At 41.0% G+C, this 26,569-nt stretch overlaps 2 protein-coding genes across 6 annotated transcripts in view; one reads left to right on the top strand and one right to left on the bottom strand.

Annotated features, from left to right (window-relative positions):
- The window catches only part of CEP85L (centrosomal protein 85 like), a 251,083-nt gene that overhangs the window by 58,817 nt on the left and 165,697 nt on the right, over window positions 1-26,569 (bottom strand). The window lies entirely within an intron of this gene.
- Window positions 12,556-19,990, top strand: PLN (phospholamban). The gene is made up of 2 exons (XM_063443482.1): window positions 12,556-12,715; window positions 19,268-19,990. The coding sequence occupies exon 2, from the start codon at window positions 19,394-19,396 to the stop codon at window positions 19,550-19,552; it is 159 nt and encodes a 52-aa protein (XP_063299552.1). The 5' UTR covers window positions 12,556-12,715; window positions 19,268-19,393; the 3' UTR covers window positions 19,553-19,990.

Raw genomic sequence — 26,569 nt, 5'->3', positions numbered from 1 at the left:
TGCAGAGTAGACCTGGTAAGATCTTGGTAGAAGGAGAGTATGGAGCCTTCAAATGTTAACGGTGTCTTGCCCCGTAGTGCTGTCAGCAGGGATTGTTTATCTTGCGCGGTAGAACAGCGGACTATGACGTCTCTTGTCACTGATGCCCGGGCTCTGCCTGATATCGGCAGGCGGTAGATTCCGTCTAGGGAAAACGTCTTTGCCTGGCTTGGCGGAAGCACCGAGGCCACCAGCCTCCGCAGATAGTGCGAGAGCTCTTTGGGTGTGATCGGGTCAGGTATGCCCCTTATTTTCAGGTGATTGCGTCGTGACCTGTCATCTAGGGCTGTGTAGTGGAGTGCCAGGGCTTGTTGAGTCGCTTGCATGGTGAAAACCGTGTCCGATAGGGCCGACAGGTCCTTCTGGAGGTCGGTGATGTCGCCCTCTGGCACTGCCACCCTGTCTGTTACTGCTTGTAAGTCGGCTTTTATCCCGGCATCATCGGCTGCTAATAGGCCCTTTATCTCTGCGACCAGGTTGCGAAAGTCGCGTTGTGTGACCCTCTGTGTCCCCTGCAGGGTGAAGTACCTGTTCAGGGGCCAAATCAGGCTGAGTCCCACCCGTGCCGGCTGGCATAGTCTCGGGTTCTGTTGCCGCCATTTTAGCTGCCGCTGGAGCATGGACCCAATGTCTCTGGTCCCCGAGGGTGTCTCTTGGTTCTGCCTCTGCGTCTGGCGCCCCATGGTTGGTGTCTGGCCAAGTGGCAGAGCAGGCAGGTAAGCCTCAGTGTCCAAGTCGTCCAGGGGCTCTAGGCCGTGAAGTATGGCCGACAAGTCTAGGCCTGTGGGTGGTCTGTAGGCCCCAGACCTCTGCTTTTGTCGTTTTGCTTTGGCGGTGTGTAGGAATGGCATAGAGTGCCTCTAGGTGTGCCCCTTAAGGCGAGACGGTGCTTATGTGAGCGATAATGGGGTGAGTCCCCCCTAGAATAGTTTGATTATTTAGATTCGAGATCGGAGCGTTGCGATGGCGACCGCTCCGGCTCAAGGTCAGGCTCCTCGCCCTTGTTATTAAGTTTTGATACTTTATAAGTCTCTGGAACACTTCTGGCAACAAACTATCACGATCTCTGTCTTTCTCCCTCACAAAACGCTATGGAGGAAAGAGGGGCAGAGATCACTGTCAAAGTGAGTGTTTGTAACACCCACTTTAACAGCAGCCAATTATGAGTGATTGCGGGTTGCTCACACGGCGTAATTGACTGTTATTATCTGCCTGGCAGATAATAACCACGGGATATGGGCGGGAGAGATCTTTGATCACTCCAGACGCTCGTTTTCCGTTATGACGGTTCAGGACCGTCACTGGTCCTCAAGGGTATTTTTCCAATGATGGTCCTGAACCGTCACCGGTCCTTAAGGGGTTAAAGAATTTCAGCAGAAATACAAAACCACTTGCTAGATGTAAACGAGTTACTGAAAGGTACTAACAGTCCTGAAAATTTGCTGAAAAAGTTCCACATTTTGAGGTACAGTACTTGCAACTGGGTACCCGGGTACCTATCCGGCATTTTAAAATCTGCCGGGCAGATTTCAAGTTCAGGAAACTATTTGGCAATACTTCAGCAGTGCTCCATGCATGTTCTGCCTCTTTAGAGACTGACCCGTCCCTTGAACAAGCAGACCCAGCTTTACATTGGGCCCTGGGTAGTCTGATTTTTTCTGCCCTTTTCTGTCCCCAACAACTGCATTTACTGAAGTCAACAAGTTATCTTTATCCTAGGCCAGAGGTAGACCACCATCAGCACTCCAGATGTTGTGGACTCCATCTCCCATAATGTACTTGAAGCCATGATGCTGGCAAAGCATCAGAGGATATGGAGTCTACAACATCTGGAGTGCCAAAGGTTGTCTACCCCTGAACTACACATGCTAATATCCAGGCCTGCACGTTGTTTATCTTCATAATAGTCTAAAATAGCTGTCACATTCCCATTAACATGATCAAAACAAACAAGCCCAGAAGAAATCATGGCTGCGGCTTTTGCAATATTTTCTCAAAACATTGACTTGCTGTTTTTCAGTTCTCATGTGCAAAAATAAAACCAAAATAGAAGGTATACTCATGTCAAAAATGTGCCATTGGGTTACAGCCTAATTCATTTGTGGAGCAGGTCTACTTGCAAAGCGTTTTAATACATGAGGAGTTTGTATGTTTTGTTTTTTTAGTTTTATACAACTGATTGCTGGCAAAATGAACAGAAACAAGCTTTGGATGTAATCACTGAATATTTTGGGAGGAGACTAAATAATCTCCTTTAAAGGACATAAAAGTAGTTACAAACTTCCCCTTGCAAAATAGCAGTAAACCTTGGCATATGCAAAGCTCTGTATACATTCTGTATATAATTCCATTCAATTAGGCTTGCACCAAGAGGGTGAAACACATGTTCATGAGCAAAGAAAAAATCTATATGACTTCTATAGGACAGACAATGAGCCTAGCTATAGGTGATGCCAGGAGGCATTATAATTATGGGTAAAAAGACAGTCTAAGCACCAACAGCACATCATAATGAAGTGATTTGGGGCCTATATGCTGCTCACACAAACTTATGATAAACTGCACTGTTTATATTTTGCATTATCTACTAGCAGCCGTTAAACAAAATACATGAATAAATAAAGAAGCAATACGATAATCTAAAGCAGCAAATAAAAACATTGGGAGGGGGAAGTAAATAAAAGCAACAGTTGCAATCCTGGAGTTACACAACGACAAACTGTAATACTCTAGTAACTGCAATTACTAACTTTGACAAACATAAAATCACACAGTCCCCAATCTTCCCTTTTTAACAAGACATCCCCAAGGCTTAAAGTAAAACAAATAAAAATGACATGATGCTTTCTCATGCATTGATGTTAAACATGTGCACATTCTTCTTCAAACCCAAATCTGAGAGCTACTCCCTATGGCTTCGAGATGGAATTAACATTTTAAGGCAAATGACAAATGTATTTATATAGGAAGTCTAAGGGGTTTACCACATGCATTCCTAGAGGCTCAAATTGTTCAGATTTTCTTTTTTTTTTTTTTCTTTTTTCATAGGCTCTGCTATTTCATTATGCACTTTCGATTGCTTTAAAAAAAAAATACTATATACACCCGAGATCGGGTTTGGTAACCTTTGACACTCCAGACTACCTTATAACCAGCTCTTTATATTTTACTAATAATAATGAATAACTTTCATCAAGCCTCTGAAAAGCAAATCACTGACAAGAAACTTTGTTCTTTGTAATTAAAGGACCACTAAAGTCAGTGTGCAGTGGCGTACACACGATCCATGGGGCCCCGGTGCAAAAATTGATCCGTGGGCCACCCCAAACTCCCCCCCACCCTCGGCGCCTTCTCTGCAACCGCGGTATGCACGCCAGTGCATGCAGATACACATACACTTAACGGACCACTATAGGCACTCAGATCACTTCAGCTCAATTAAGTGGTCTGGGTGCCAGAGCCCTCTAGTTTTAACCCTGCAGCTGAAAACAAAGCAGTTTCATAGAAACTGCTATGTTTCACTGAGGGTTAATCCAGCCTCTAGTAGCTGTCTCACTGAGAGGCGCTTCCGCGATTCTCACTGTGAAAATCACAGTGAGAAGACGCTGGATGTCCATAGGAAAGCATTGAGTAATGCTTTCCTATGGGCGGTTTGAATGCGCGCGCGGCTCTTGCCCCAACGTCGAAAGAGGGAAATTATAATTTCCCCAGCACCGAGGGAGCCGGGCGCTGGAGAAAGATAAGTGTTTGTTTAACCCCTTCCTCCCCCTTCAGCCCGGCGGGAGTGGGGCCATGAGGGTGGGGGGAACCTAAATACCCTATAGTGCCAGGAAAACGAGTTTGTTTTCCTGGCACTATAGTAGTCCTTTTAAACATTATCTCTAACACCATTCATGGTGAATTCTTTTTATATAAGTGATAAATCTTTTTAAGCTGAGAGGCGGATCGGGCGGAGAGATCCACAATGCCAAGGTAGACCGGTGCTGGAGAAAGGTAAGTGCTGAAGAGGTTTTAAAAACACACACACACACACACACTAGCTTACATATACACACACACACTCACTAACAGGCACACACTATCAGATACACACAAACTAAAACACTCAGTAACACACACTAACACACTCACTTTTTTTTTTTTTTTTTTTTTTATTTAATCCCCCAGCCTTTGGGAGTGCTGAGGGGATTACAGCTACCCCTGGGGTCCAGTGGGGCTGCTGGGTGGCCGGTCCTGCAGGCGGCGAGGGAGCACTGATCTTCCTGTTCAGCTCCCTCACACACCGCTTACTGATGCCAGAGCCGGAATGGCGTCATATTCCGGCTCTGGCATTAGTGCGGTGCAAGCGGGGGAGCTGGGCAGAGAGCGCTCAGGGGAGAATGCTCCCGCGCGCCATGTAACGCCACGGTCAGCCGCGGGGGGCCCTGAGGTGGCCAGCTCCTGGAGAAGAGGCTGGCAAAATGTGTCCATACCGTGGTATGTACGCCAGTGGTCCTGTCTTTTTGCCCTGGTATGTAAAACATTGTAGTTTTAGAACATTTAGAAATGCACCTCTAGTGTCCCTTCTGTGGCACTGACCCAGTAAAACTTTGTTACGTGATTGATTTAATGCTTTCCTACAGGAATTTTGTATTTGAGCATGGTGCTCACCACGCATGTGCATCAGGTTTCCAATAGTCCTCTATGAGGAGCATTGGATTGGACCAACAATGGATAAAGTGATGCCTCCCTGTGATGTCACAGGATGTGGAGAAGTAACTAGTGCCAAAGGAGTCTCGGCATTGGAAAACAGTAAGTAAAACATATTTTATTATTTTTAATCCCACACAAGGGGTGGCCTAGGTCTACAAGGATACTAAAGTTTTAGTAAGACAAGTTTAAATTGCACGGCACGACCTCCATCGGCAATGGTACAATCCAATGTCCCTCATAGAAGATGCATTGGGGACATGATGTGCATGCGCAGCGAGCACTATGCTGGCATCCAAGCTTCCCCATAGAAAAACATTGAGTCAATGCATTCCTAATGGGCCCTTTATGCCACGTGTCCATATTTTACTCTGGTATTGCCACAGAAGTGCCGCTAGAGGTCGATTTAACCCTGTAATATCTCATAGAAAATTATTAGCTATGTGCCCTGGGCAGGTGCTAGTGGTCATGGCGCTTGGAGTGTTCATTTAGAACTAGGAGTTCTACTACACTATCAACTTGTTTGGAAAATGACATACTCTTTAGAATAGCAACTAACTAAAGAAAGCACTGCCAACAATGAGATTCTTGGACACCCCAAGTAAGGCATGGATAGTGCTTTTATTATTTTAAACTTTTATGTATATGTTCTTTAATTTAGAAAATAAATGGACCCTAGCAGTTTCATGCAAGATCACAGCAGTATTGAACGAATGCCCTAACATTCACAGAGAATATTTGTGTGAATGCATAGACGTGCTTATCCCCTTAAGGACACATGACATGTGTGACATGTCATGATTCCCATTTATTCCAGAAGTTTGGTCCTTAAGGGGTTAAGGACACCCAGACTATTATGTGACAAACAACAAACTGCTGTAGCATATACTGAAGTTAGGGAACAAAGAAATGTCACATCCACAAAAGAATAATTAAACAGATGTAAATTCTAAAAAAGGCAGAGGTGAAGCTGAATTTTGGGTTCCACTCAAAACACAAGCAGTCTTTTAGGTATAAGACCTGGTGGCCCAATAATCATCTTTCATAAATGGAGCCGGCTGACGAAGAAAGAAGGGGGGTGGGGGGGGAGAAAGAAGGCGGACCTGAGCCAGCATCGATGGACATCGGTACTGGATCCAGGTAAGTGACCGAAGGGGTTATTAACCCCATCTTCACCACAGGGGAGGGGACACTGACAGAGTGGGAAGTTTTAGTGCCATGAAAAAGAGTTTGTTTTCCTCGCACTATAGTTTCCCTTTAATGATCGGCCATCATTTTTTAATGGTCAAAGAAGCAGATATATTACTTGTACACATCTTTCAACATAATTATTTACTGTGCCAACAAATTCCATAGCGCAGGATACACAGAGTAAAGGGATATAACAACATCGCTTATTCTCTGACCTTGGACGGAAGTCCTTCATCTACCTAAATTCTTCATTCTTAAAAAAGCACACACAAAAAAAGAAGGTGTAGACAGATCTCTAAATAGACTTCCAGTCCTCCAAGGGCCATAAAACTGTAGCATAATGAGCGTACATTGTAAACACAAGTTCTAAAACCATGCAAGCAAGCCTCACAGTACACTGACTGTACACCCACAATTTAACAGAGACCTACAATCTCTGAATCACAATGTAAATATAGCTACAGCTATAATACCATATAATATACGCATTATCTAGCAAAGGAGCTTCAAATGTAGTTTCAGATAAGATGCAGCCTGTTTGCAAAGAGTATTGGTTAAAGCAAATTATATGATTGGTGACAAATAAAAAGGGGGAAAAACTGTGGCTGAAAATCTCCCTTTTCAAAATGTTATTGTAAGCAAATCTTATCTAAGCTGTGTGTGCATTGTGGTTTATAATTGACGATCAATAAATGCCCATACACTTTAGCATAAGGGAACTGGAATAAAAGATAACAGTTTGCATAAAAGATAATAGTTTAGAAATTTAGACACTGGTGAGTATATGTCAATCATTTAAGTAATATCAAGAATAACAGCAACAATATAATAAAACATATTTGGTCTGAGTACCTTGTAACTTCAAGCACCATGAGCATCAGTGTTTTGAAGTGGTCATGGTGTTTGGAGTACGCCTCTATGTGCAGCATTTCTGTTTGACACACTGATCATAAAGAAATATACTGTCGTCCAACTACCTCCAGCAGCATCATTAGCCTGTCCATAACGAGTTCTGGGCTGGCTATTGTGAATTCTGTGCATACTTCCTTTTGTGCAAACTGTGCCGTCCAACTCCTCCCCTCAGCCTGTGTTCTGGGATGCCCCTCCCACTGCAGTGAGGGGGAAGTGGTTTCACCATAGTATCAGACTGCAGGGAGAACTTGGCCTCTGCATGGATCAAAGGTAAGCTTTGTCTTTATTTTGCTGCTGTATAGATCAAGTCCCTGAAGTTTCACTGCCATTTAGTAGTTAATTTTGTTTTTGTTTACACAGCACTTGCAATCAGTGCTTAACTTGCTTTAGATGTTTTTTTCCCCTGCGGGTTCTATCTAACATGCTATCAACAGATCAGGAGATAAGAAATTCTAAATTAAACAGACTGTGTAATAAAGGAAGTTTAAACATTGGAGGTCTCTTCGCAGGGAGTGTTTGGAAGGCTGTGCAAGTCACATGCAGAGAGTTAAGACTAAGTTTGTATAAGCAAATCAGGTAAACTCCTAAGTGGCAGAGAAAAGAGCAGTAAGACTGCAGAGATGTGATTTATGCATACAGCAAAACTTCTTCATTAACGAAAGTTGTTTTGGTGTATATAATGTACATGTATATAAGTAACACTATAGGGTCAGGAACACAAACATGTATTCCTGACCCCATAGTGTTAAAACCACCATTTAGGTGGCTTGCCCCCCTTAGCCTCCCTATAAAATAAAATAATAAAACTTGTCTTATTTCCAGCACCAAGCTGGTCTGCCGGCGTTGGCCCTGCCCCAATCTGTCTTTTTGCTGACATCAGAATTTAGGATTTCAGCCAGTCCAATTGTTTCCCATAGGAAAAGACAAAGAGGCAAGACAGGGGTGGGGCCAAATGCCGGCTTGGCCAATCAGCACCATTAAAATCAATGCATCCTTACGAGAAAAGTTCAGTGTCTCCATGCAGAGCTTGGAGACGCTGAATAGTGTGCAGCACTGCCCCAGGAGGCACCTGCAGTGGCCAACTGAGGAGTAGCCACTGGAGGTGTACCTAGGAGGCAATTTTTCAGAAAAATGTTAGTGTTTACATAAAAATGCTTGAAGGGAATGGTTATACTCACCACAACAACTACATTAAGCTGTAGTTGTTTTGGGGACTATAGTTTCCCTTTAAATATATATACTGTGTTTAGAGCTCTGCATCACCACAGCTGGAGAATTATATGGCAGTCACTATATCTGTGCAGCATGACTGTTGTATGTCTGCAGCACTAGTGCACGTGTCTGTGCAACTGTACAGAACTAAAGGCTACAAAACATGCCAGAATGAGCAGTCTCCTCATTTTTTTTTTGTTTAATGTACTGGCATTAATGAATTTTCCTTTTTAGGGAAGGTATGAAAAGACAGTCTTCAGCTAGCATTACATTAGGACTTTGACATAACGGTCAAACCTACAGAAAGCTATTTTTCTTCCCATGCAGAGTTTAAAATGTAAATTTGGGTATCCTAGACTGATCTTAGGCAAGTTGAAAGTCTGTTAGGCATCACATCACAAAACACTAAGGTTATTGAAGATTTTAAAAGGTTGTTCCTTGCTACATTAACAAGCTCGTCCCTCTATTACAGAAAAGAAAAATGCTAAAGCACTGTAAAGAGAAGTGTAGGGATTTTTTTATTTTTTGTAAGATTGGTGTAAGAAACATAGAAACATAGAATGTGACGGCAGATAAGAACCATTCAGCCCATCTAGTCTGCCCAGTTTTCTAAATACTTTCATTAGTCCCTGGCCTTATCTTATAGTTAGGATAGCCTTATGCCTATCCCACGCATGCTTAAACTCCTTTACTGTGTTAACCTCTACCACTTCAGCTGGAAGGCTATTCCATGCATCCACTACCCTCTCAGTAAAGTAATACTTCCTGATATTATTTTTAAACCTTTGTCCCTCTAATTTAAGACTATGTTCTCTTGTTGTGGTAGTTTTTCTTCTTTTAAATATAGTCTCCTCCTTTACTGTGTTGATTCCCTTTATGTATTTAAATGTTTCTATCATATCCCCCCTGTCTCGTCTTTCCTCCATGCTATACATGTTAAGATCCTTTAACCTTTCCTGGTAAGTTTTATCCTGCAATCCATGAACCAGTTTAGTAGCCCTTCTTTGAACTCTCTCTAAGGTATCAATATCCTTCTGAAGATAGGGTCTCCAGTACTGTGTACAGTACTCCAAGTGAGGTCTCACCAGTGTTCTGTACAATGGCATGAGCACTTCCTTCTTTCTACTGCTAATACCTCTCCCTATACAACCAAGCATTCTGCTAGCATTTCCTGCTGCTCTATTACATTGTCTGCCTACCTTTAAGTCATCAGAAATAATCACCCCTAAATCCCTTTCCTCAGATGTTGAGGTTAGGACTCTATCAAATATTCTGTACTCTGCCCTTGGGTTTTTACGTCCAAGATGCATTATCTTGCACTTATCCACATTAAATGTCAGTTGCCACAACTCTGACCATTTTTCTAGTTTACCTAAATCATTTTCCATTTGGCTTATCCCTCCTGGAACATCAACCCTGTTACATATCTTAGTATCATCCGCAAAAAGACACACCTTACCATCAAGACCTTCTGCAATATCACTAATAAAAATATTAAAGAGAATGGGTCCAAGTACAGATCCCTGAGGTACCCCACTGGTGACAAGCCCAAGCTTCGAATATACTCCATTGACTACAACCCTCTGTTGCCTGTCACTCAGCCACTGCCTTACCCATTCAACAATATTGGAATCCAAACTCAAAGATTGTAGTTTGTTGATAAGCCTTCTTATCATAAGCCTTCTTGCCCTTCGTAAGATCGAACCATACTTTCTAAGTGTCCCTATTAAGGAAGTACAGTCATGATTTTGGCCCAAATCAATTTGTCCCTCTTTTCAATCCTAGTGTCCCGCCATGCTGTTAGTGTGCGAGTGTATAACGGAGCTCCACAGTAATACGCACAGTATTGTGCCCTTGAAATACAATACTTATGTTTAGAAATCAGTCTGTAAATAGGATGCATTGTTCTTGGTCTAAAGTGCATTTTAGTTGCATACATTTTTACTAGTGAGTCACCAAAATTTTTCCTGAAAGCACCACTAAAGTTAGAGTGTGAAATGTTGGGAAGTAAGTCGTACACATGGTTTTATTAGAGCGCATCAAAAGCTTGCACTATATTACTATGCTGTCCAAAAGAGATAATGATGTGTCTTAAAGGGTAACTCTAAACACCATAAACATTTCTGTAATTTGAAGTGGCCATTGTGCTTGGAGTTTGTATGTGCAGTGTTTCACTGTGAATGCAGCACATATAGAGTTTAAACCCCCTGGCAACCGGAGGTGTAATTCCACCTCTTGCTGCACCATTGGGCATCATCATTAAGCACAGAATTAGAGCTCCAGTCAAGCAATTTTTGCGGTTTTGCACAGTGTGATATTCATTGGCTGAGAATGGTCAAGTGATGGTCTTTTCTGCCTATGAAACCATGTAAGAAAAAAAATGTTTAAAAAAAAAAAATTGGTACGGACTAGATCCTTCTCTGCTATTAAGGACTAAGGCAGAGGTCCTCAAACTCTGGCCCCCCAGATGTTGCTAAACTACAACTCCCATGATTCTCTGGCTGTGTAATTCAAAGTATCATGGGAGTTGTAGTTCAGCAACATCTGGAGAGGCCGGAGTTAGAGACCCCTGGACTAAGGGGTGCCCTATCTGTATGCAATGCTTTTGGCTCAGAGACAGGTAGTGACATCTGCAAGAAAAACTATAGTTGCTGGTTTTGAAGGCAGGGTAAGGTAAGTATCAAGGCAGTGCTATGCAGCAGATGGGCTATCCATAATGAGAGAACCTCAGACTGACCGCTTATGATCCAGGTGACCGGAGAACTGGCATCCATAGGCTAGCCGCCTCTATCTTACGGAGGCCATTTACCCAGTGAAACACAGGACCAGAAAAAGCATAGTGATCATGGATTAGTTCCCTCTTCATTTCAGGCAATTGTTGGATGGTAAGATGGCTCCAAATTCTACTTAAAAGTATGCTATAATGGTTAAAAAATATTTAGTCAGTATGACATCTAAGCGCCACCCCCTTGCTAATCATATTTTTTACAAAGTAATTTTTCTGTTTTTATTTTAATTTACATATATTATATGCCAGACACCGCATATAATAAGTCATTCCATGATGCCATATGCATCACCTGACAGTGTAGTTGTCCATAATGTGGAGGTTCTGCAGAAGATAAGATTTAGGGGGGAGGACTTATTACCGCTGCTTTACTCTCCTTGGTACACATTGCAAAAACTTTTACTGCGATGAGAGAACAAGGAACTATCATTTCTCTGTATCTCACAGCTCCTCTTCTAAGAAGTGAGATTGTAAAAATACTTAAAGGACCACTCTAGTGCCAGGAAAACATACTAGTTTTCCTGGCACTAGAGTACCGTGAGGGTGCCCCCACCCTCAGGGACCCCCTCCCGCCGGGCTCTGGAGAGAGGAAGGGGTTAAACTTACCTCTTTTTCCAGCGCCGGGCGGGGAGCTTTCCTCCTCCTCTCCATCTTGATCGCGACGTCATCGGCTGAATGCGCATGCGCGGCAGGAGCCGCGCTCGCATTCAGCCGGTCGGATAGGAAAGCATTTACAATGCTTTCCTATGGACGCTTGCGTGCTCTCACTGATTTTCACAGTGAGAATCACGCAAGCGCCTCTAGCGGCTGTCAATGAGACAGCCACTAGAGGATTTGGAGGCTGGATTAACCCTCATTATAAACATAGCAGTTTCTCTGAAACTGCTATGTTTATAAAAAAAAGGGTTAATCCTAGAGGTACCTGGCACCCAGACCACTTCATTAAGCTGAAGTCGTCTGGGTGCCTAGAGTGGTCCTTTAAGGAGATTTATCAAAAAGTCGCAGAATGTTTGGCAACTTTATCATGTATTTTTTTTCTGCGCACTTTATAAAATAGACAGATTCTTCCATCTGTTGTTTCTAACCATCACTGTTCAAATAGGCCTAATTTTTTTCAGCAATGCGAAGAATTTATCAATCTTCCCTTACTTTTTATGCCAGAAAAGAATTCGGTTTCACTTTTTTCACCACTCTAAATTTGGCAGTCTTTTTTGGAGATTAGGTTTTGGGTTTTTTTGCAAACATAATTGCGGAAAAATAGAAAGAAAAGGCTTATGCTTTTTAGACCATTTTTGGAACAATTTAACAGATGTGACAAGATCAGAGATTAAAATAAAGGAAACTTTGATAAATCTCCACCAATGCATTTTGTTTAGGAGACTTCCCAAATCCGGGAATTGAAAAGCTTTAATTTGTTACAACTGAACAGCAGCTAAACTGCCCGTTGGGGAGCACCCTTTCCTAGTTATGTTCTTTAAAACATAATTTAAACACACCCATAATTTTACAGGAAATCTCAAAACACTTAATGAAAACAATGCAGTTGTAGGCATATCCGCTCTGCGCAGGGTTAATAATCCCAGCATCTAAATTTTAAGGATGTGTTGTTTATGTGAAAGAAGCCTTGCCGTTGTTACCAAGCAAACTGAAGCAAATCCAAAAGGCAAAATTCCTATGTGATGTCAGCAGTCCAGCCTCTGTAAAGTTATGTTTCCAGCAGCCACCCCTCTTCCCTCTTTCCACACCTACTCAATTGTTCCCATAAACTTAGTGACAAACTCCTGAGCCTTGCCACAGAGCTCCAGTCTTGGTTGTGATGAAGACTTTCCTGTAACCTGGAGGCATTCCTGACTTGCACCTTTCACACCACTTTCAACCTGTAAGGTAAGGAGGGATGTGCCCTGGAAGAATTAGACACACATTGTTTGAGCTTCTAGCTAGGCATCAGTGGGCTAAATGGTTCAATCATTAAAAAAAAAAAAAAAAAAAAAACGGTTATTTAATTAAAATTGTCTTTCATTGTTGCTTTTTTTGCAAACAAAATACTCATACTGACAATCTTACATAGCAGCACACCGTGTACATGTGTAATAATACATAGTGAGTGAATTACATTTTTTAAATTCCCACGGTTTGTTTTTTGCATTCCAATATACTGTGGTGCTAATTATCCATCAGCGTTAGAAAGATAAATGAACGGTTACTACAAAAAAAATATATATATTTTTTTTTTTTATAAATAGAAAGTGTCAAATTTAGTAAACACAGAGCAGGGGGTAATTTGTCTGTTTGCCTACAACCCTAAGCATGCTATACCTTTTTAAGATTGATAGACAAGCTGGGAGGTTTCATAAATTATATTAGAACTCCTGTTCAGTTGAGATTTGTTCTTCCAGAAGTTTGATGGCTTCAAATAGATAATGTAGTTTATTTTATAACCAGAGAGCCTGATAAGGGGACAGGACACTCTAGGACTCTGTGACATAAGACATTGTCAGCTTGTTAACCCACATCATAATCCATTTCATGGGAAATTAAGGAAAATGTATGGTGGAAAAACAATTACGCAGATAATTTTTTCTTTAAAAAAATAATAAATATGTCTGAAATAATCGATTTGTATTATGTGCCTATGGCAAGGTTAAGGCAACATTGTAGGAGATTTATTTATTTATTGAATTTTTTTTAAAATAAAATAAAAACTAAATCAAAACCGTGTGATGCTACAGTAATACTAAGGCTGCAAGAGCTATTGTTGTTTGTAAAGCAGTGTTATCTCATGCGTACATTTTGCCAGAGTGCTGCCGAGACAGACAGCTTTCCATAACCCCCCAGTGACCAAATAATGAAGTTTGCATGACTATAAAAAAAACTCACAAGAATCTTCGACTGCTTGCAAAATAAGGGATTTGGATATTGAATGATCAGATAGAGTTGTATTTAAAGAATACAATAAAACTCTCAAAATTGTGTTGTGTAGAACGTATTCATTAAAAGGGGAACTATCACTCCCCTGGCCTCTCCCACTAGGTCTTCTTATCCGTTTATTTAACAAGTATTCATTTGTGGGGTGCAGAAAACTACACACCTTTGATATGGAACGGTGTGCCTCCTCCTTAGCTCCCTGTCAATCATTGTTAGAAGCTCCATCCTTTGCATCGGACATTCAGCAAAGAACAGGATTGGGATTTCATTTTTACATTACAGAACATGTAAAAATGGTTTAGCTATACAAAAGGTTTAATGTTTTATTCACTGGTGTATTTTCTAGCGAAGTTTCCACATAAGATTCCACTTAAAATGTGGTCCAATAGGGAGGGACCTATACATTAACAATGAATCATCTTGATGCTTAGGATACGGATTCCAGTTTGTGCATTTTCGAGTTAGTGACTATCAAGGTTATTCACTAAAGTAAGAATTTAAAGTGAATTTTAAATATAGGCCAAAGTAGCTGAACTGAAATAGAGTTGGAGATCTTTTTCATTTTGACCATTTTCCCCTTAAATTTGAAATGCACTCTGAATTCTCAGTTATATTAATGATCTGGTTTGTTGTGAATTCTAGCAGTTTAATAAATAAAATAAAAAAGCCAGCCAACCAGAATACAGCTTTGATATCCTAAAGGTCAGTTAGGTGTCCAGTATTTTCATTCTATTTCCGTATATGCTTGTCGCATTCCCTGCTTTTTCTAAAATTCATTCAGCAACCTGGTTAATTGTAAGTATAATAACAAGTGAAGGTACTACTGATATTTCCATAACAAATCCTGTATGCGTGTGATTTAGCTAGTCCGAAAGAAGATGAAAACCTTTACAATTGACCTCAGCTCCTCTCAATTTTAATGTTGGCCTTATGACAATCCTGTGCAGATGACCTATAATGCAGCTGCAGATTTGATGGAGTCTTATAACTTAGATAAAAGGAGAAATAAGGTGCATAGCATTCGGAATACATATTTGTATATAGTGCTATAGTTTTCCTTTAAAACATTGAGTGAACAAGAAAATTGAACATGAACACAATTGAATAATAAATTAAAGTTAAAATCCCACAAGTGAAAGTGCAGCTTTAAAGGGGTAAAGATTATTCTTTGTCTTGACATCCCCCGTGGGTTCAGATTCCTGTAGATCAATGTCTATGAAGCCAGAACTTCACAAGTGTCTCAGATCTGGTAGGACTGTCCCAAATTTGTGGTCCTTTCCCGCTGTCCCACATTTAGGTACTCCAGAGAAATGTACCCAATCAGTATAGTGTGACCTCATCATTACATCATCATTACCAGTAATGAGGCAGTCTGGTGTCCAGTGATATTTAGCGCCAATTAGCACAATCATAAGGAGAACTAAGAATTCAACAACAAGTACAATGCTTAAGCCAATGAGGTGGTGAAGTGCTCTCTCAGCATGTCAGAGGCCCCAAGCATTAGTAATTCTAATATTATATAGTGTAATTCAGATTTCTTATATTTTTTATGTTGCAGCCTTAGTCTAAAATTGTTGAAATTCATTTTTTCCACATCAATCTACACTCAATACTCCATAAAAAAACAAAATAAATTATTCAATTAAAAAAAGTTTTTAAAAAAAGAACACCATTGCAAATGTATTCAAAAGAATTAAAAAAAAATGATATATCGCATTGACATACGTATTAAGAACGTTTGCTATGACACCTAAAATTTAGCTCAGATGCATTCAATTTCTCTTGCTCTCAGATATTTCTACACTTTTACTGGAGTCCACCGGTTGCAAATTCTGTTTAGTGGACATTAACCCCTTAAGGACCAAACTTCTGAAATAAAAGGGAATCATGACATGTCACACATGTCATGTGTCCTTAAGGGGTTAATTTAAAAAGCAAGTATATGTATCTATAGAAGGTTTCACAGCTGTAAATGCATATAAGAGCAAAAATGAACTGCCTACAGAGCTCATTGACAGGATTGTGTCCAGGCACAGATCTGGGAAATGTTATACACAATGTAAGCTGCATTGAAGATTCTTAACAGCACAGAGGCCCCCATGCTTCTTAAATGGAAGATATTTCGAGAAGCCAAGAACCTAGAACTGGCCACCCAGCCAGCATTTGGGGTCTCAAGAAGGGCCTTGGTAAGAGATGTGACCAAGAACTCAATGGTCACTTTGAGCGAGTTCCAGAGATCATGTGTGGAGATGTAAGAACTTTACAGAAGGACAAAAATACTGCAATACTCCACTTATCTGGATTTTATTGTAGGCTGGCCAGACGGAAGACTCTGCAATACACACGAAAACCAGACTATGAAAAACAAGATTCCCTGATCTAGTGAAACAAAAATTCAACTATTTGGTCTCAATTCTGGAGGAAAACAAATAACTACGCAATACTGCCACAAAGGTGAATAATCATACTTTATAGGCGTTTTTCAGAAACAGGGACTGGGGGACTGGGAGTCGGACACCGCAAAATCCAGAGATCTGCATAATGAAAACCTGCTCCAAAGAACTCAGGACCTCAGATTGGGGAAAAGATATACCTTCCAACAGGACACACAGCCAAGACAACATAAAAGTGGCTTAGGGACAAGTCTGCAAATGTCCTTGACTAACCCAGCCAGAGCGTGGACATGATCCTAAATATGATAGTCCACCAACAGTCCCCATCCAAAACGACAGAGGTTAATGACAGAAACTGACCAAATTCAGGCGTGCAAGCGCTAGTTACATCATGCCCAAAAAGTCTTCAGACACGAATTGCTGAGAAGGTGTTTCAACTAAGTACTGAATTAGAGTCTGAATACTTATGTGATTGCGACATTTTATTTCTGTTAAATATATTTAAAATGGTGTCGATTTGGTTTTTGCTTTGCCATTATGGGGTACTGAGTGCACATTCATGTGAAGATAAAACAATAATGTAAATAAGTGTATCTGAAGGCTGCAACATAAAAAAAAAAAAATACAGTTCTAAATACTTTCAGAATGCACGGTAGCTCACCTGGATGTCTTACAACCTGAACCACAGAGTTTATACAGCAACGTCTGTAATAACCAAGTGGCAACAGTTAGGAACTTTTGCTATATGGACAACTGGGCCTAAGTGTCACTAATCACTTGTTAGTTAATAAACCTTTTATATATCTTTTAGTGTATATACAACAAATTCCAAGAACTTCCAAGTCATTTAACATTCTCAAATTCATTAACACTTTGCATTACAGCATTTTCATGTATATTCAAAGGGTTAAAAAAGATCGAATGTGTATCTGGCTTTGTTGACAAGTCAGCTTCCTCCAAAGCTTCCAATTGTGCCCTTTATAGAGTAATTACCGGCTAACGTAATAATCCCATTGTTTACCAGCACTATCATCAGATGACTGATCAGGGCTTTATGCAGACAAGTAACACATGACATCATGACAAAAGGCACAAAGTTTTCATTTTAAACCCTGCACGTGTTTCTTTTTTTCTCCATGCATGACCTTTCTAAAAATCCCTATGTTTAATGTACCCATGAGGCTTTAGAGAACACTGGCCAAGCACGCATGCAATGTAAATCCAGCCAGTGCCACGGTCGTTTGGAAACAATGCGAAAACGAAAAATCATGGGATTAGAATAAATGTGAGCGGGGAGCCATGAAAGGCTTGAGGTAGCATTACACTGAAGTCACAGTATCTACCTGGTATTTGCTGGACTGGTAGAGCATACTGCCTTGTGGAACTGCCATATATACAATCACAAGAGGATGGTTTAGTCTAACAGGCAGTACATATCAAAACATAAAAATCATGGCTAGCTTTTTAAGTATGTGGGTAATGTGGGATACTGCTATTTAGATTGCAACCAAGGTTAAAAATACATATAGTTAATGACAATTCTGTTTGACCTTTTTATGGGTCCAAATGGTTATTTTAAAAAAAAAAAAAAAGAAAGAAAGCAAGAAAGAAAAAAAAAAAAAAAAAAAAAAAAAAAAGGAGGTGTCACTGGTTACTGTGAAATTTTGATTACAATGGACAGTAACTATACAGAACTATGTTCAAGTTGGCTGCTTTCCAACTAGTAATTTAAGGGTTTTAAGAGATTTGGTTTGAGATGGTGAGGTAAATATACATTTCTGGAAAGAAATATGAGGAAGCTGTGAGTAGTTTTGATAGATTTTACTTGCAAATCTAATATGACCGAGATTATATTAAGGAGGCCATACCTTGAGAGCACTATATTAGCAGCACTGCCATGGTGACAAGATGGCTGTAAGACACCAGCAACGTATACTGTTTAAACGTGTTTCTAATAAAATAATGGGTGAATATATTGAGAGCAGATTAAAGCTCTGACATTTGTCTTAAAAACAGAAACCAATAATTTTTTTTTATATTGTAGCTAAAAGTGCGTGTTCTCTTGCAATGATATAAAAAAAAAAAAAAAAACACAGATTTTACAAGAAAAAAAAGTTTAACTGCTATATTAAACACAACATGATCTATTAATGATCTAGGATTCACACATTACTTTTAAAGCAGTTTGTTTTAACTACACTTTACAGTATGTGGCATTCATACAATAAGTAAATTAACACTGCAATATGACCCAGAGTGTGAGGAGTAAGAACATATATGCCAGACTCCTGCTTACATATAACAGGGGCGTAATATGGTTTATTTCTCTCCCTGAGAATTCAGCTGAAAGCAGAGCAGAAACAGGAATGTAGCCATGCCAGACTCATGGCACTTGTTGCTTTAGCCTAATATGGGCTGCAAAATTAGCTATATTACAAAACAGCTTTATGGGCAATGAACACATAATATAAACCTTGTTAGTGGAACATATACAGATTGGTAAAACAACCAGACGCTGGTGCGGTTAGCTCAGTCCTTTATAATGCAATACAGGTTAGAATTCGGAGCAAAGTGCTACACGTGAAGCAATAACGGACATTACATTGGTTTCCATGGTTACATGTTCACGCATTTTATAAATAACCACCATTGTTTGGCTACAAGTACTATGAAAAAGCATAGGTGACAGCACATGGCCCCTGGCAATATAACTAGATCTAACTACACTGGCCAGGTTATAGAAATTATGTATCGCTGCTACAGTAAACAACAGTAGAATCATTACGTCAAATAATCTTATAATTTGGGCTAAACCTCTTTTTAGTGGCGGTTGCAGCAAAGCACCTTAAGACGGAATATTGGCCAGCACTGCTCTAGCTTGTTCCCACCTCTCATTCAGTTCTATTAGTAACGGGATTATAACAATGTGTGCCTTGTGGTTGATTGTATTGTTAATTAGAACAGCGAACTGATTAAGTTTACTATATTGAATTTATAGGGCTTGTTGCTGGGTGGTTTGCTACACTTGATTCACTGCTTATTAAAGGAGCACTGCTTAGTTTGCATGTTTCACTTGAACTATTTCTTTCTCTAACTCTTCACTCTCCTCATCACTCAGCTTCCACAAAGGGATCTCTAAAGTAAGGCAGAAGAGTAAGGTCCTTTTTCTCACTCTGCGCACGGACACCTCTATCTCCTCTTTCTGCACTTCTTCTATAATCTGCACCACTCTCCTACGGTAGCCATGGATAAAGTCCAGCACATAACCCGCTCGGCCATGAGGAGAGCCTCAAACATTGAGGTCAATCCACAGACCCGTCAAAATCTTCAGGAGCTCTTTATCAATTTCTCTTTGATTCTCATATGTCTGTTGCTTATCTGTATCATAGTGATGCTTCTCTGATGGCACCCCAGGCGAATCCTTTAGATACAGCACAAAAAGACAGGACTGTACTAAAAGCCCTTTATGGAAGGGCTCAGCAATACTCATGCCACTGTAAAGATGTGATATACTATTTATCAGCTTGCACAATGTGTAGTTGCTCAGCTTCGCATATCTTGTGCATCTCTGGTTGTTAGAAGGCGTCATTCATAGTTGCAAAAAACGTGTTTATATTACCACACAGGAATAAAAAAAATAAAAAAAGAAGCTTTTACTCAAATGTTTCCTTTCCAGGGTGTTGCACTTTGCCACTATATTTGAGGATTGCTACGTATACATATATGTGCAAATCCATATAGGTCTCAGACACAGTGACATGACCTGAATTATGCACACACATTTTCATAGTTGCATTGTTTATTTCCATGTATTGAAAATTATTAAAAGCCTGAGTACAGTGTAGAGCAGGGGTCCTCAAACTCCGGCCCCCCAGATGTTGCTGAACTACAATCCCCATGATTCTCTGGCTATCTATGAAATTCAAAGAATCATGGGAGTTGTAGTTCAGTAACATCTGGGGGGCCAGAGTTTGAGGACCCCTGGTATAGAGGGTCACATCGCTACTCATTGCTGTGTAGTGGTAATGAATACAATGCTTTTATGGTGTTTTACAAAACAGCCAATTTGAACTTTGCTGAATTCACGGAGGGTCACAATGCTAAAAGAATGATTCATGAAAAGCTAAATAATAATAACAGCACTTAATGCAGGTTTTGTTTAGTGAATGGTTTCTTATTTATTTGCTTTAATATTTTCTATGTATTCACACCTAAGGTATTCCTGACACTATAGTTTTCCGAACAGGAATGGATCCTGCATTGTAGCACCAATGGGACAAAATGTAATTGCCAAAAAAATGGAAAGGTTTTCACTAGCCAGCTACAGAGACAAAACCTACAGAGACCTACAGAGACCTTTTGTATATATCAGCTCAATGTAGATTTCTCACCACTCAGAAAAACACAATAAGAATAAAAAAAAAAACCTCATATGTACATAATCCTCCAAATTTTAAATATAATTTTGTCAGACTTGGTAGTGAGAAATCGTCAATGTACAGGACATTGCCCATAGGTTCATAACACCACCATACTTACGAAAAAAAGTTGTTATTTAAATGTCCCTTAACCCCTTAAGGACACATGACATGTGTGACATGTCATGATTCCCTTTTATTCCAGAAGTTTGGTCCTTAAGGGACTGAAGGGCCCTTAAGCATTCCGTATTTTTGTATCAAAGAAGTGAACCCGGTGGAACACGCCACCAAAGAAAGACTCATTCAGTGGAGCGCTAAGAGATTTCTTACCCTATTGTTTATTAGGGAGGTCAAGTGACACTATTCTCCCACTCCTGGTGATATACAGAGTGTATATCTTCTTTGATATATCTATTTGTGTAAATATTTTACAAGTGTGTTGAGCTGCTGCACATTAAGCGCCTTTACACTGCACAGAGCACTTTTTTCTTCATTCCCTATTTTTGCCCTCCAGGAATATGAAGACTAAGGTATGTTTGCTCTCCCATTAATACCTTGTTAATAGCAGTATTAATCCCTTAATGACCTTTGCCACTATATTTGAGGATTGCTACGTATACATATATGTGCAAATCCATATAGGTCTCAGACACAGTGACATGACCTGAATTATGCACACACATTTTCATAGTTGCATTGTTTATTTCCATGTATTGAAAATTATTAAAAGCCTGAGTACAGTGTAGAGCAGGGGTCCTCAAACTCCGGCCCCCCAGATGTTGCTGAACTACAATCCCAAGTGACACTATTCTCCCACTCCTGGTGATATACAGAGTGTATATCTTCTTTGATATATCTATTTGTGTAAATATTTTACAAGTGTGTTGAGCTGCTGCACATTAAGCGCCTTTACACTGCACAGAGCACTTTTTTCTTCATTCCCTATTTTTGCCCTCCAGGAATATGAAGACTAAGGTATGTTTGCTCTCCCATTAATACCTTGTTAATAGCAGTATTAATCCCTTAATGACCAATGACATTCTACCATCAGTCCATGCAGATCTTATGTTAACAAGGAATGAATGTCCTGATTATCAACACAGAGCCCTGATGTCACTTAATAATTAGAACATTCTATGTGGGAGTAGGGTCTTTAAAGACAAATAGCCAAGTACATATCCACCCGCTTTTAAGATTTCACAGAGAACAGTATTTGAGAATTATGGGTAGGATTGTGCAAATTAAAGCTTAAACGGACACTATAATCACCAGCAGGGCCGGACTGGTAAGAAAATTCGGCCTGGGCATTTTTTAATTACAGCAGCCCACTAAAAAGGGGGCGGGGCCAGATAGGGTGTGTTTTGTCATCACCAATGACAAGCACGCCCCATCACAAAGTGAGCATGTTGGTTCAATGCTCTTCCAGGGTAGACCATGCGCAGAGCTCTGCTGAAGAGCTCTGGCATGAGAAAAAGACCCTGTATTTGTTCTGCACAGCGCAAGCAAATTTAATAACATGCTTGCATTGTGTTTGCTTTAAATTTGTATCTGGTGTCTCCATAGTTGGGATACCAGGAGACAAAAATGCTAGGAAAGCATATTGTGCAGTGTGTGTGTGTGTGTGTGTGTGTGTGTGTGTGTGTGTGTGTGTGTGTGTGTGTGTGTGTGTGTGTGTGTGAGGGGTGTAGTGTGTGTGTGAGTGATGGGTGCTGTGTTTGCGTGAGGGTGCTGTGTGTGTGATGTGTTTACATCAGGGTGCTATGTGCGTGTGAGGAAGCTGTGTGTGAGGGTGCAGTGTGTGCATGTGAGTGTCAGGGGTGCAGTGCGTGTGTGTGTGTGAGTGAAGGTGCTGTGAGTGTTAGGGGTGCAGTGTGTGTGAGGGTGCTGAGAGTGTCAGGAGTGCATTGTGTGTGTGCTGTGAGTGTCAGAGGTGCAGTGTGTGTGTGAGTGAGGGTGCTGTGAGCGTTAGGGGTGCAGTGTGTGAGGGTGCTGTGAGTGTCAGGAGTGCAGTGTGTGTGTGCTGTGAGTGTCAGGGGTGCAGTGTGTGTTTGTGTGCTGTGAGTGTTAGGGGTGCAGGGTGTCTATGAGTAAGTGAGGCTGCTGTGACCTGTATGATTATATCCCCCCTCCCTGCTTACCTTATGCCTGGGAGGGGGGAATCCTGCTGCTGGCATCCATCCCTGGTGGTCCAGTGTTGCGTGAACTCTAGCCTGTGGGGCTAGAGTTCACTCTCGCAAGACCCGGAGCGTTGCCATGGCTCTGAATCTCGCGAGAGGAACCCAGCGGAGCTGCAAGTTAGAGCTCCTCCGGGATCCTCTGGCAGGCTGGCTCCCTCCTTCTCTCCCCGCCGGCGGCCGCAATATCCTGCATGTGGACCGGTGAGGGAGATCTTTGATCTCCCCACCGGCCCGCCATGGACTACTGCAGGGCCGGCGCTCGGATAGTGCCGGCCCTGCACTGACTGGCAGGGGAGATCCTGTGATCTCCCTGCCGGCCTCAGCCCCTGGCCACCGCGGCCCACCGGGCATTTGCCCAGTGTGCCCGATGGCCAGTCCGGGCCTGATAACCAGAACAACTATAGCCTAATGTAGTTTTTCTGGGGAGTATAATCATTGCCTTCAAGCATTTTGTTGCAATCAGTCTTTTCAGAGAAAAAAAAATTAAGGGTTTACATTGCCCCTTAGAGACACCTCCAGTGACAGCCACTGGAGGTTCTTCCTGGGGCAGTGCTGCCCCCAGCACTGTCGTTCATCATCTCCAAGCTCTGTATGGAGACTCTGAATTTTCCTTACAGAGATGCATTGATTCAATTTGGCACCACCCCCATCCAGCTTTCTTTCCAATTTCAGCCAATCCAATGCTTTCCCTATGGAAATAAGGAAATAGGGCAAGTTTTAACTTAGCCCCTAAAGTGGCTAGGAGGGGCAAGCCAACTAAATGGTGGGTTTAACACTATAGGGTCAGGAATACATGTTTGTGTTCCTGACCCTATAGAATTCCTTTAACCCCTTAAGGACACATGACATGTGTGACACGTCATGATCCCCTTTTATTCCAGAAGTTGGTCCTTAAGGGGTTAACTACAGTCCTTTACTTTGATTTATATTAACATAAATATAAAATATTAACTAGAAATACCCATATTCACACTCTGGATCCTGGTATATGGTTCATGGTTAAATTACCAGAATATGGAAAATGAAAAGGAAAGGACACATGTGCAAGAATGCACACTTAATATAAAAACAATAGCCATCATTTCTCAGCCAATACTCTGTTTATATGTCTCCATTACAGTCTTATCATGATGAGAGTGGATTAGTCTTTTAGTAAATTGTATGAAAACATTCCAAGTTTAAAAGTTCACTACCTCGTAATATTTTGTTTCTGCCATGGCAACGCACTTAAAAAGACATTCTACATCAGCAAAACCAATCTTTCTCCTGTAAGCTTTGTACTCACACCAAATAATAATGGTTATACCACCAATAGATTTTATTCAAGCTTTTTATAACTTTATATATTTTTCTCAAGCAAGTATGCACAGCATTTGAGAAACTGGCATATTTGGTTTTAAATTCTTCACAAAAATAGCTTAACACTAGGGTTATTTACAAAAGTTAGAGTTCAAAGTGACTTTCAAGTATAAGGCCATAGTAGCCAAACTATAAGTATAGGCGAATTTATGTAGTTTGGCTGTTTTGCCCTTATATTTGGAATCCTCTCTGAATTTGCATTTTGGTAAATAACCCTGTACATTTTTAATATCTGCGGTCTAAAGAGGTACAGATAATGCGAGCAAAAACCAAGTCGCAAGAGAGTGCTGAGAACGGACAACAGCTCAATTAGCCTGCCCTTCGGCGAGTCCCCACTCAGTTCTCAAGCTGGTGTTAGCTCATCTTGTAGCAGTTTGCATCTAAGATGGATTCCACCCAAAAGGGCAGAACAGATCTGAAATACAAGCCGGCTCTCTCTGCACGAGAGATACAAATACAGATCGTGTATTTTTAAAAATATGAATCAAATGCATTATCTAATGCTTTTGTTTCAGTAATATTAATATTATTCTGGTCCTGACCAGGAATCAACAAAGAAAGAAGTTGGTACACCAATTTATACATGGGTGTGATTTTTTTCCCCACCATCAAAAGTAACTACTGTAAAGCTTCTTCCAGTTAAAGGATTCTCCAGTGCCAGGAAAACAAACCCGTTTTCCTGGCTTTGTAGAATCCTGGAGTGCCCCCCTCCCTCCCGCCTCCATCCCATGTCGCTGAAGGGGTTCAAACCCCTTCAGTCACTTACCTGAACAAAGCGCCGATGTCCCTCGGCGCTGGGTCAGGCTCCACCCACGATCCTCCCCCGCCATCGGATGTCCTAATGCGCATGCGGAGACCTAATGCGCATGCACCATAAACCGCCAATAGAGGAGGATTTAACCTTGCAAGGTAATTATTGCAGTTTATAAAAACTGCAATAACAGCACTTGCAGGGTTTAGGGTGATGGGAATGGACACCCAGACCACTTCAATGGGCTGACGTGGTCTGGGTGCCTACAGTGTCCCTTTAACCCCTTAAGGACCAAACTTCTGGAATAAAAGGGAATCATGTCACACATGGCATGTGTCCTTAAGGGGTTAAGGGATTCGTTAAGCAGTTTGAAAACAGTTCAGGTCAACTTCAGATGGGAGAATAAGCATCACTTTTTCTATGGCCTAGACATGGGTCTTTGAAAGCCATACATATATTCTCACTCCAAGTAAAGTACCTGCTCCCTTACTGTAATTTAGAGACGTGACCACTCACAGCTCCAAGTCTCCACCTCCTCTGCTAGGCTCCCATGAAGTGAAAGCATTAAGTTACTTTTCAAAGCTGAAGTATGCGTATATATCCTGTTATTCCCAGTCAAGCAAGTACTTACAGAACGTTTTGTTTTGTCATCTGAAACTAGTACTTTCATTCAAGAACAAAATCACGTGAAACTACTAATTGCTGCTGGGTGGCTTTGTTAGTTTGTTGAGTTTTTTCATTCATGTTTTTAAATAATGAAGCTAAGTATGCTACTACTGTACAAGGTATCTCACAGTAACTATGCTAAGCGTAAGCCTTGCTTTACCAACAACATCTCAAAAGTGGGAGCCTGGGATATTGCAGAGTGATCTCTGCGGCTATAATGAGTAGAAGGAAAGCAGACGGACATTGGTATTGTGTTTTAATCGTACCTCCCTTTAATGCACCAGGAAAAGATCTGTCAAGTGAAGTGACAAAAACTTAGAGTTGTGCAGGAAGCCAATCTAAAGTACAGATTATATTTAACAGCTGACTTAGGAATCCCTTTAGAAGAATGTGATATTTTATCTCCATGCTTATAAACCACAACATACAGATTGTTTTTCCCCCTAGTAAACCACAATGTGTATGTCCATATATTTCAGTATTTTCCCACAGACCTTCATTACCCAATGCACCCTACTGGTTATCATGCTGCATTGATGTATGACGTTTGTTGCGTTTGATTTTTTTTTTTTTCTTAGCAGACTGTTGCAGCTGTGTACACAAATAAAGAAGAAAGCAGTTCAAAACTTTGTGTAATGCATAAACTGTTCATATTTCTAAGGCAGGAAAATAGGATAGATTTAAGAGAAGTTTATTAAAGCAATACAGTACATGCACCATAACCACTACAGTAGTGGTTATGGTACAAGGAGAGACCCATAACCTCCGCCACTTCCCAACCCCTCCTTCCCCCCGTTAAACTGTTTGACTTCTTACTGAAGCTCCACCAAACAATTACTCTCAGCCTATGAGCAAAGTCCTGCATAGTGGAGGCAAGGAGCGGTGCCCAGGAAATACCAGGTAGGAAGTCAAACCATTCAAGACCATTTCACTTGCAACAATGAGGGTTGGGATCGAGTGCTTGGGGAACTCCTCGCACCATAATCACTACAGCGAACCGCAGTGGTTAGGGACCTTGGAGTGTCCTTTTAAGTGGCACCAATAATAAA

Source organism: Pelobates fuscus, chromosome 2, assembly GCF_036172605.1.
Source record: "Pelobates fuscus isolate aPelFus1 chromosome 2, aPelFus1.pri, whole genome shotgun sequence".
NCBI classification, from domain to species: domain Eukaryota; kingdom Metazoa; phylum Chordata; class Amphibia; order Anura; family Pelobatidae; genus Pelobates; species Pelobates fuscus.
The sequence above is the reverse complement of the archived record's forward strand: the minus strand, read 5'-3'. Positions and strand labels throughout refer to the sequence as shown.

Bases quoted from the DNA above. Each gene is read 5' to 3' on its own strand.
- PLN (XM_063443482.1), top strand. From the start codon at position 19,394: ATGGATAAAGTCCAGCACATAACCCGCTCGGCCATGAGGAGAGCCTCA.